Here is a 12,677-nt window from a genome sequence, read left to right on the forward strand (position 1 = left end):
GAAGTGATCGAATTTTTTAAACTCGCATTCTTGTTACGGCTAACGGGAATCTTAGCCAAGTACAAGTTCGGGGTCGTCGATACTCGAGAGTCCGTACCCCAAGGTTCGAATCTATTCTGGGGTATATGTTCGTTCTTGCTCCGCACTCGTCGACGTCCTAACAACAAGGGACCAAGTCACAAACTGTCTGAACCTACCGGTTCCTCTCATATCGCGCAGGATTACTATCGCAATGACTTCCGTTGCCGCGGCTAAGGGTCTTCTGCCTTAGGGGTGTTTAGTCATAATCCCACGAACAATAGCTTCGCACCACTAGCCACTCAAAGAAGCACATGTACATGTACCAAGTGTTCGTTACAGCACTCTCCCCTTTAGGACGAGACGTCTCGGCTCGTAACAATTTCTCTTAAGGATATAACAGTTATGATTTCCGAGGACTGAAGATAATATTTCTTCTTAGTTCCTGGGATATCGTCGGTGCTGTAATCTGCATCTCGCGGGTCATCTGGTTCTGGTTCTTTGTCAGAGTCACTGCTATCTTGTGTCAACGTTGATTCCTTGTCCTCTGTTTGATCTAGGGACTTCATGATGAACTTTGGTGTGTAGAACAGTTTTAAGCGCTCTACATGGACCACATCATGCCAAGGGCTACTACGAGGTTTAGAATCAATAGCCTCTATTTCATAGTTGTTATCGTTCAGCTTGCTTATAATTCTGAAGGGACCTCTATATTTTATAGGTTTGCCCTTCTGTAGTTGTTTGGGGATAGCCAATAATACTAGCTGTCCTTTAAAGTATTCATGAAATTGTCGGCATTCATTGTATTTGTTCATACAAAGGTCTTTTGCATTAGCAATATAACCTAACGCAATTTCACGAGCGGCCTCCGCGCACTTAACCCAGACAGGAATATTTGTATCGGCCAATTCGTTGTTATCGACAAAATTGATTCTATTTAAATGTAGCTCCTTGGGTAATAGAGGATCTCTACCATATACCAAATAAAACGGAGTGAAGCCTCTAGGCTCACTATAAGTGGTATTATATGCGAAGGCTGCGTAATTTAACAATTCTGACCAATTCTTACGGTTTGCCTTATAAAAATTATTTAAAATATTTTTAATTGTTCTTATCGTTCTTTCTGCAAGATTGTTTTCTTGAGGGTGATAAGCAGAAGTATGCTTTGAGCCTATGCACCTAATTTTCAAAAATGTTTGTGTTGCTTTCGAAATAAATTGCGAGCCTCGATCAGTTCTTACTTCTCTAGGACAACTGTGCCTTAAAACGATGTAGTTTTCTATAAAGTCAATTACATCCTTGGAGCATTTGCTCCGGAGCGCATCTACTTCCACATAACCTGTGAAATCACAGACTGCAACTATTGCATGAGTATGTCCTAACTTATCTTTAGGCCATGGGCCAGCTAGATCTAGGGAAACTCTTTCGAAAGGTGCGTTGACTGGTACTGGCATCAGCATACCTGCTTTAGGACAACATTTAGACAACATTCCTTCTGTGTTGTCAGATAATTACACTCACTTTTATTAAGCATTTGGCTGATGTAGCATACGGGATGCTCTCTTCCGTCGTCATCCTTTTGAAACAGAGTAGCTCCTAATCCTATATCACATGCATCTGTGTGTATATAACACATTCTTTCTGGGTCAAAATGACTTAAAACTGGTGAGTTACATAGACTTTCCTTTAATCGTACAAAACTTTCTTGTTCGATATCTCTCCAAATGAACTTTTGATTGATTCTAAGTAAACGGAATAATGGTGTGGCGATAGTCGAGAAATCCTTTATGAATCTTCTAAAATATCCACACATTCCTAAGAAGGATCGAAGTTCTTTCACCGTAGTAGGTACTTTCATTTCAGTAATTGCCTTTACTTTCTCTGGGTCGGTTTTACAACCTACATCGTTGAAGATGTAGGTTATGATTAGCGGAAAATATGCATTTTTCAGGTTTAGCTTTCAATTGAGCATTTCTAAATCTTTCGAACAATTCCTTTAGTAATTTCAAATGTTCTGGGAGGTCTTTGGAAAATGCTATAGTATTGTCGATATATGTAAGTGCTTCCTTCCACTTTAGATCGCCTAAAACTTGGTCAACTATCCTCTGACATGTTGCTGGGGCACCTTTTAAACCGAATGGCATCTTCAAAAACTCATATATGCCATCTGGGATTATAAACGTGGTCTTGCATATATCATTTTCAGCCATGGGTATCTGCCAAAATTCAGAGGCTAAATCTATTACCGAATAGAGTTTGTTTCCTCCCAAGATTTCTAAGGTATCATCTATACGAGGTAGAGGATAAGTATCGGAGACGGTGAGGCTATTCAGACGATGATAATCCACACATAACCAATGTTTCCCATCTTTCTTTGGTACTAGCACTATAGGTGAGGTCCAGGGACTCTTTGACGGCCTAATTATACCAGCTTGAAGCATTTGCTTTACTAAATCTCTGACAACTTCTTGTTGATATGCAGACATTCTATAAGCATTTTGCTTAATTGGCTTAACATCCGGCTTTGTTACTATTTCATGAGATCCTAGGGTGCATACTCCAAGATTGAAACTGCTTTTGGCAAATATGTCTAGGTTCTCTCTCAATACCTCTTCTATTTGTTTTACAGAATCTTCAGATAAATCATTCCTGATATTAAAAGTAAATGACTCTATGTTTAGTCTTCGATAAGAATGAACGAATAAGCTAACATTTCTTTCCTTCAAAGGGTTAGCGTTTGACTTTATAGTATTTGAATCTGTTGCATTACTGTCTGATTGTGATGATAAAGACAAATTTACAAAGGATCATTCTTCACATGGTTTCCCTTTGGCAACAGTAGATTCTGCTGGGAGTAAAACAGGAGTTGGAGTGCTATTTAATACTAGAATTATACATTTATTATTTCTCACCTCACAAATACCTGATAAAACATCGATACCATTCTTGCCCATTTCGTGCTTTATTTCTACTGTACTCTGCTTAATTGGACAGCAAACTTTTACGGTACGCATAGTAAAAGCATTTACAAGTGTTTCTTCTGTGGTACGGAATTTTGTGTTGGTATGATGTAAGAGGAGCATTTGAATTTGACTAATACAATTCTCTCCCATTGGCACTATAAATAAGTTGTCTCTGAAGCTGATGGTTGCTTTCATTTGTTCACAAAAATCACTACCTAGTAATAAATCATGTGGAAAATTTTCCAATACTACAAACACAAATTCAATACTATTTCCCATTATTTGTAGTCTACACATACAAGTACCTTCACACTCTATCTTTCTATTATCTGCTACGATGAGTTTAATAGGTTCAGGACGTATTTTTAGTCTTAATTCTATACATAGTTTTCAGCTTATCAATGATTTCTCTGAGGCCGTATCAATGATGGCACTAAACGGAGAGCCTTCGATTTCTAAATAAATAGTGCGTAATTTTGATTTCGAAATTGCGAGACACACTAAAAGATAAGGAGGGATTTTAGCAGCTTGGAAACAGGGCTCTCTCTCAGGAGCCCGACCCATTAGTTTTTTTTCTTTGTTTTGATTTTCGAGTTTATCCACGAGTTGGTGCATTTTTTCGAAAGCATAAAATTTTGGATATTTGCAGCTCTTCTTATAATGACCCCTATTCCAACAGTTATGACAAATAATATCGTGAGAACTTTCTTCTGAGACTCTGATTTCGAGAAATAGCCTGTTCTGGTTGTATGCCATTGTTTCTATTGTTAGTTCTCCTAAAGGTTTTAGAATGCTTATTGTATACGGATGTTCTTTCACGGTCCATTAATTCACGATTTTGATGATTTGATTGTTCTTTGTAAAAATGGCTGTAAGGCTTAGGCGACCTTGAAATTTCATTAGGTCTATTTGAACATTTGCCTACACTGAAACTTTTGTAGTATTTTTTGAGCTCTCTCTTTGTTATAAAGTCTAATTCCATAATGGCATTGGTATAATCATCTAAGGTATGGAATGTTTTATTTGCAATAGACATTCTTTCTTCTTTTTGCAGACCATTGTTTAATAGTTCGATTTTTTCTATTTCTGAATATTCATGATTTAAAGAATTAATTAATTCTGATTTATCTAAAACATAAGAAAAGGCTGATTCTAATTTTCCTTGAACCCTATCATACATTTTAATAGTCTTCTTTACAGTGGAATCTGTTTCATACCATTTCTTTATTTGTGCCTTCAACCTAGTCCGGGTCAATTCATACCCTTTTGCCTCTTCTAGCCTAATTCTTTTTACCAAATCTATATCTGATTGTAGCTTTAGTGTGGAAATAAACATTGTATCATCTAATTCGAAACATTCTTTTATTCCTTGCAGCTTTTCCAGCCAAATGTTTATATTTTGTGGATCAAAAGCAGGCCAAGATATTAACTTTTGTGGAATGGTAGGACCTTTTGGAAGTGTGAGACTGATCGAAGGATTTGAGTCAGCACATTTTGCATTTACAAACGTATTCTCAAGTTTATTAAATCTAGTTTCTAATTCCTCTCTAATTTGGTTTATTAAGTTAATCATCATGTTAATAGGTGAAACAGACGAAACGTTCGACTTCCTATCATCCTCTAGAACAGTAGGGGAAGGTTCTCGTTCCATTCCCGAGTTTTCGATGTTCCTGGATCTATTTTTTTCTTTTTTCTCAATATTTTTAATTTTCTCTTGTAATTCACGAATAACTGATTTTAGCTGCATAATTTCGTTATCTTTAGAAATAATTCTATCCTCTAAAATATCAATTTTGTCTTTCATGGCCAACTTTTTTGGCATTTTGGTTAGGTACAATAATTCCTGTTACAATTTAATATTAAGTTACCCAAAATGTAACTTATTTTATGATTATATACAATAATCCCTGGTCGCCAGACCTTATGTATGAGACAAAGGAACAATGAACCTACTGTTTTCTCTTCCTTTTAAGTTGAACCTTGCTATCATTTCTTTTTGGTTTTTTTCTTTTTCTTCAGATGTGATGAACCTCTGTTCCTCACTGGTGGCTCCAGTTTGTTACGGCTAACGGGAATCTTAGCCAAGTAAAAGTTCAGGGTCGTCGATACTCGAGAGTTCGTACCCCAAGGTTCGAATCTATTCTGGGGTATATGTTCGTTCTTGCTCCGCACTCATCAACGTCCTAACAACAAGGGACCAAGTCACAAACTGTCTGAACCTACCGGTTCCTCTCGTATCGCGCAGGATTACTATCGCAACGACTTCCGTTGCCACGGCTAAGGGTCTTCTGCCTTAGGGGTGTTTAGTCATAATCCCACGAACAATAGCTTCGCACCACTAGCTGCTCGAAGAAGCACATGTACCAAGTGTCCGTTACAATTCCCTTGTTTAAAAAAATTTTTGTTTGATGTACCATTCTACAAAAATTTTTTGCCTGGTGAAGATGGTAATGCACAGTGAAAGAACCTGTGTACACATTTTTATTTTTATTAAAGAATTTTAACACCAAAAGACAGCAATTTTTTTTTATTTTTTGGTTAAACTTTTGTGATAATTATTTTTATTATAATCAGTGACATTTTTAACTTGTTTTTCAGGAAAAGGCTGAAGAAGTATCCATGCCACCTTATTTTATGTTTTTAACAATAATGGCATTTTATGTGTTTCTTCAAGAAAAGGTAAGAACATAGTATAAATTTTAGTAAACATTGTGTAACTAAAAAATATTAACATAATGTCAAATGATTGTTAGATTATATCAGGCTATATTATATTATTATTTTTTGATACTATTATAATTAAATATCAAGTACAGTGGGTGATTGGTTAACGAACATAATCCGTTCCAAGACTTTGTTCGCTATCCGAATTGTTCGTTAACCAATTATTGATTTACCATAGGTTTTTATGGGAATTTGATTAATTCATTCTGGAGACCCCAAAAAATAAAAAAATATATGTTACCACTAAAGCTCGAAAGCCGTTGATGTGTACCTTACTTAGCTAATCTCCAGATTAACTAGGGTGATTCATTAAAGTTTTGAAAATTGTTCCATTTCTCAAATTACCTAGGTAATGTGCAGATTATCTAGATAATCTGCACATTATCTACTAGGCACTTGGTAAAGTGAAAATAAGATCTTTGCTGGAACAACAGCAATCTTTCTGTATGCTTAAATTAACATAATGTTATTTATTTAATTTTCGTTATCTAAAGAAATCAAGTTAATACAATCAAACAATCAACAAATTAGATGATAGAATCAATCATCAATCAATTAAAAAACTGTAATTCAAAAAATCTAATGGTTTAAAATATTGTTACAATTAGGGAAATGAATTTGCAAAACATATGATAAAATTGTGCTTACTTATTAGTGCAATCTAAAGATTGATGACACTTTGAATTACATAGCAATTGGTTTTTGCAACAAGCACACCTATTTGTGGTACGTTTAGATTTGCAGTTACATTTCTGAAACACTGCCCAGTACCAAGGGATTGTTTTATTGCTGTTTGACGTAAAGATATTTCTACAGCAGTGACATCTTCTTTCGTTAAAAATCTCTTTGCAAACACTGAATTCAGATTTTGCATACAATTGTTTTGAAATACCCATTTTAGTACCAAGTTTATAAAAGCCATCCTCTGTTTTATTAAAAACCACAGCTAAAATTGAGCATGCATCAGTTTTTGCTCTGTCTTATTCGGGTACTTCAATTCATTGACATTTGGGTGCTTTGCATTAGAAACTGCTAACATTTTCTTTGCTTGCTTTTCTAAACATTTCTTGGCTTCATCATGCTGTATTTTTTTTATCCATATTCTTTTTACAGATGTTGCACAATACATTCTTACCATATCCTTCCTCTTTAGGATCTATTTCACCACAAACTACGTGAACAAACATATCACATGATTTACACTTGTGAGCACTTGATGTTGCTTTTGAGCAAACAATACAGACCATGTATTGTATAGTCCTCTTTACAGACTCTGTACGAAACTGTGATGGTGATTCTGCTGAAGTTGAGGGTAACTCAGTGATGACTTCTTCAACATGCAGAGGTGATTCCTTGGAGGTGCAGGGTAACTGAATGTTCTTCATAACTGTATCCTCAATCAGTGGTGTAGAAGACAGTTTAAGATTACTATTGATAAATTCTTGTATTTCTATAGGTGATTCTGTAGAAGCAGAGGATAATGGGATGTCCTCTTGAGTAAGATTTGACTGTGATCCCATAATCACAGTCTCTTGTGAATCTTCTAATTTTTCAAGGTCTTCTTCAGTATTTATCAAATGTAATACACTTTGTGATATAATAGAAGACAATCCCACTTTTGCGGGACAACCGAACATGGTTTCGTATGAACTTCCTTTAATTGCAGAATGATAGGCACGATTCTTCATGAATTGTACAAATCGTATGCCCTCACTCCACTTGTTAGTTAGGTTATCAGTCATCCAAGTAGTTAGCATGTTTTCAATGTCTTGATTTGCTCATTCTACACTTCCTTGACTTTGGCTGTGTCTAGGTTTGCCATTAAACATTTTGATTTCTGTCCACAACTGTGTTACACATTCTAAGATTTCATTACAAAATTCACGTCCGTTATCAGAATGCAAAATACTTGGAGTGCCAAAAAGGAGAAAAATATCAAGCAAGTTATAGGCCACTTCATCTGCCCATTTTGATGTGAATTGCTTTAATACAACAAATTTTGTTAAGTGGTCTTGGTATACAAGAAGAAACTTAAAGTTTACATCTGGTTGAGATTGGTAATCAATGAGATCCACCTGACATCTGCTATTGAAATGCAATGAAATAATCGGCTTTACAAGAAGCCCTTTTTTCGCACTTTTTTGTTTTTGTTGACAAGGTTCGCATAAATCCAAAAACATTTTTATTTGGGCTTGGGTTATGTTTTTATAAAATGTTTTTAATTACTTGATCATTCTGTCTCTTCCATCGTGGCCAATTGACAAATGAGTCAAATACAATATGTCAAACAATTCTTCGGCATGGACAAACTTTTTCACACTCTCGCGCATCTGACAACGGCTCAATGAGTTTTTCACAGTCAACATATCATACCTTTGAATTATTCGATAATCTCAAGATGACTCTTTCTTCTTGGAAACTTTTATTCTGAAACCAAATTAAAAGTGGAGGGAGAGAGGGAAGGAGTAGGGAAAGGAAATGACAGAAACAAACTTTTGAACTTTAATGATACGGAAGCTGATTACCTAGGTAAAATGCGGAAAACTCTTGATTTCACATGTTAACGGATCACCCTAGTTAATCTGGAGATTAGCTAGGTAATGTACAGTACACATTAACAGCTTTCAAGCTTTAGTGGTAACATATATACTTTCTTACTACATTTATTTATATGTAATAATAAAAATACATATATACACAGTCTTGCATTTTTATTAGTCATGTTTTTTCCATTTGTGGAGGTTAAAGAATCTGTCTATTGTTGATTGCTTTTCTCTCTTCAGATTTTTCAGAAGTAATTAATAGCATTGTAATTGTAGATATCCCCAAGCCTATTAACCTCAACCTGGTTTGGATGCCATTCTAAGACTGTTGTTCTGACATCCTCCCACTTCTTTAAAAGATCTTTAAGAGTAGATATCGGCATTAATCCTCTTTTTCAGAAGAAAACATATCTCTCTGAGTTTCTTGGTGTTCTTCTGTCGTCAGATCAGGTTTCATTATGAGCTCAATGTTCTTTATTTCTCAGATGTGATTTTTGTTACTTCTTCAGCTGCTTGAGTCTTCTTGATTATACAGTATCTTTCTTAGATAAGATTGAACTGCGGCCTACTGTAGACCTGTTTAAGCCATACTGCCCAGCAACGTCAGACAACTTCTGCCCATTCTCTACCTTTGCTCTTATACTCTCGCCTTTCGCTGCAAAATTTAATGAGTGCCTGCCTGACAGTCTCGCGAATACTATAAAAGAATTGTTTCTGTCAGAAAAATAAAAGACTGGAATTACAAGGGAGAGTTTTAAAGTTCGGAGGAATACTATCCAATTAGTGTATACCGGGTTGGGCTTCAACATTGACATCTCCCATTCTCTGAAAAGTTTCGAATTGTTGCCCGAAGACAAGGGAAGACCAATTGGTATTTGTTATTTTATGTTGCTCTTCTTGTGTTTGTTCTGTGAGGTGTTCATTATCTGAACGTCTGTTTGTTGTCCAAACATAAAAATAGTTTGCAAAAGTGTTTGTTATCCGATTTGTTCGTTAACCGAACTGTTCATTAACCGATCACCCACTGTAATTGTTTGGTATTAGTATAAAAATCAGGTTAATTGATGTTTATATTTGTAAATATTGGTTATTAACATATTGGTTTATTCAAATTTTTATGGATATGTACTGTACTGTACTGTACATGTTGGATTGTTCAAGGATTAGGCAATTACACCTGTTTTGGCTTTAAAAGTCATTTAACTTCTTCCTGGTTTAGATACATACACATCTATATAATTTATCTGATTTTCAGACAAATTATGTAAACTTAATACGTGAGTAATAAGTTCATAAAAAATTTTTTTACATATATAGTTAGTCCCTGATTTACAACCAACTATACGTAACAACAGTCACAACTAGTGCATAAAAACTATTTCTGACTTCAAACAGTCAGTCACACTAACAATACTGTGAGATTGGGGTCGGTAAAACCTCACCCACTTGTCTAGGATGGCTTCAAAAGGTTTATCTAAACTTTTGGGAGACTAAAGATCAGGAGATCTCCTGCTCTGTCAGTCCTGACACCAGTTAGAACGATTATTTTTATATTGCATTCTAACTTGCAATTCCTGTAGTGGCTAAATACAGTGTGTGATCAGTTAACAAACAGTTCAGACTGCAAACAAATCGGACAATGAACACTTTTGTGAAAGATTTTTATGTTCTGACAATGAACACTTCACAGAACAAACACAAAAAGAAGCGATGTAAAATAATGAATACTGATTGGTTTTCCCTCGTCTTCAGGTAACAGTTCGAAACCTTTCGGAGCGTGGGAGATGTCGACATCGATGATCAACCCGATACCGATCGGATAGTATTCCTCCAAACTTTGAAACTCTCCATTGTAATTCCAGCTTTTTGTTTACCTTTCTGACAAATAATTTTTTATAGTCTTTGCAAGACTGTCTCTCACTTGTTAAGTTTTGCCTCAGTTTTTATTTTCCAAAGGTGAGAGTTTAACTGTCCTATTGGATATTCATTAACATTTTAACACCAAAATTTTTGAATTTCATTCAGGCCTCACATTTACATAATTCTTTCATGTGCTAGTTGATTTCTGTTTTCAAATTTTTGTGAGTGCTTTTCTGAACTTTTTATTTCAAAAAGAAATTGATAATATTATGGAGCCTAAAAAGAGTGGAGTTTTAAGAATTGTTCTCACCATAGAAACCAAGCAAGAGATAATAGCCAAGGTAGAGAGTGGGCAGATGATGTCTGATGTTGCTAGGCAGTATGGCTTAAACAGGTCTACAGTTGGCACAATCTTAACTAAGAAAGATATAATCAAGAAGACTCAAGTTGCTAAAGGAGTAAAGAAAATCACATCTGAAAAACAAACTTGTGCCATCCATGAAAAAATGGAGATTGCTTTTAATTTGGATAAAAGAAAGGGAAATGAAGAGAGATGTAACTTGTGGTCGAAGGAAGTCGGACTGCTCCTTCCGGCCACAGGTCGATGACTACTCACTTGTCAAGGATGGCTGTTATGTTTTGTTACACGTTATGTGAGTGGAGGAGATCAGTGGAGCCAATGATAAGGTGTAGGCGACAGTCGAGCAAAGACACTATCGTAATAACGAAACAAGATTTATTGAAATCAATCAATGGAACAAGTACAACACGAATTTCGGGTTCTAGCATTCTAACTCCCTATTACGCGGGAGAGGGTCGAGAGAGAGCTTACAATACCGATTGCATACCTCTTTGAACTGTTCCCCTGAAAACGGAATATCCAAATAAAATCGGAAATAGGTCAGATAAAGTTGGCACTAGGTTCTCCGGTTGGGATGAGTTGGAGGCTTGAGTATCCACAAGGTGACACTAGGAAAAAATATTGGCTTGGAGGTCGGCGATGGACACACTCGTTCGATCGAAGACAAGAGACTCCCCAGAGGGGGGAAGAAATGGCTTTTATAATTTCGCGGTGGAAAATTATGTCACGAGACTGATTGTTTACAGGTTAAAGTTGCCATAAGGATTAAACAATTAACAGAATTGGACGGTAAGTGTAAACTTTACGTCGTTACTGCATGAGAACTTTAATAGGAAGGGTTATAAAATTCCCACGAACTCCGCGGTTCATTTTATGAGTCATTACGGAAAATAATTTAGATAAATTCCGGATTTCACAAACTAGTATGACTCATTCAAGAGAAAGCTAGAGAAATTTTTGAAGAACTGAAGAAACAAACTCGACATTCGTTACATGAGGAGATAGAATTCAAGGATACCACTGGATGGTTTGCAAAGTTTAGAAGGAGATCTGGCATTAAACGTGGTAATTCACAGTGAGTCTGCTAGTGCAGATAAAGAAGCTGAGAAGTTCTGTCTCAAATTTGAAGAATTCGTTAAAAAAGAAGGATATTGTCCACAACAAATTTACAATTGTGATGAAAAAGGTTTATTTTGGAAGCGCATGCCAAATCATACCTACATCACAAAAAATGAAAAAAATATTCCTGGGCATAAACCCATGAAAGTCCAATTGATGTTACTTTTGGGAGCTAATGCTAGTGGTGATATGAAGCTTATCCTGCTTCTTGTCCATCGTTCTGAGAACCCTAGAGCATTCAAAAAAATTCCATAATTAAAGAAAGACTACCAGTGATGTGAAGATTGAATAAAGAGCATGGGTCACGCAGACTCTTTCCAAAGAATTGCTGTTTGAAGTTTGTGCTCCAAGCATCAAGAACCAATGAATTGCCATTGAAAGCATTGTTGCTATTGGACAATGCACCAGGACAACCAAAAGATCTTGAAGATAATTTGCTGAAAGATTTTCCCTGGCTGACAGTTCAGTTTCTACCTCCGAATTCCACTTCATTGATTCAACCAATGGATCAAGAGGTTATTGTAGGTTTCAAGAAATTGTACATTCGAGCACTGTTTTGTCAGTGTTTTAAGCATTCTAGTTCTCATCAACAATGAACATAAAAAATGTTTTGGAAAGAAACATTTGATATTCTTGAAGCTGTATGGCTCATTCAAAAGGCATGGTCAGAAGTCACTCAACGACAGTTGAATTCTGCTTGGCAAAAGCTGTGTCCCTTCTGCATTCAGGGAGATGGAGATGATGTCCCTGAAGTTATGGATGAAATTGTGACAACTGTTAGAGATCTGGAATTGGAGGTGAATGAAGATGACATTGAAGAGCTCAAATTGGTTAGATCTCTGGGAAATTAGCAGAAAATGAACAGAGAAAACAAAATTACAACAGATATTCACTGTAAAGTACAAACAGTGGATCCCGAACGTTGATACAAACAATAAGCAGAACATACAGTAATGCATGGGCATTTTACAAAAGGAAACAGTATATGAGATTCACGTGATGATAATACAAACAGAGTATCCCAAACATCATTATTGTTGACACCTCATGACACATTATTAGTCGCAGTAACAAAGCAGGGAGAGTGGA

The 12,677-nt window shown here is 35.9% G+C and overlaps 1 protein-coding gene across 2 annotated transcripts in view; it reads left to right on the forward strand.

Moving 5' to 3' along the window:
* LOC136990027 (folylpolyglutamate synthase, mitochondrial-like) overlaps window positions 1–12,677 on the forward strand; it is a 48,647-nt gene that overhangs the window by 3,433 nt on the left and 32,537 nt on the right. For both annotated transcript variants that reach the window (XM_067288356.1, XM_067288357.1), the window contains exon 5: window positions 5,580–5,660. In XM_067288356.1, coding sequence (XP_067144457.1) covers window positions 5,580–5,660 — 81 coding nt within the window. The remainder of the gene's footprint in view (window positions 1–5,579; window positions 5,661–12,677) is intronic.

The sequence above is a fragment of the Centruroides vittatus genome, unplaced genomic scaffold (genome assembly GCF_030686945.1).
Source record: "Centruroides vittatus isolate TY-2023 unplaced genomic scaffold, ASM3068694v2 scaffold_861, whole genome shotgun sequence".
In the NCBI taxonomy this organism is placed as follows: Eukaryota; Metazoa; Arthropoda; class Arachnida; order Scorpiones; family Buthidae; genus Centruroides; species Centruroides vittatus.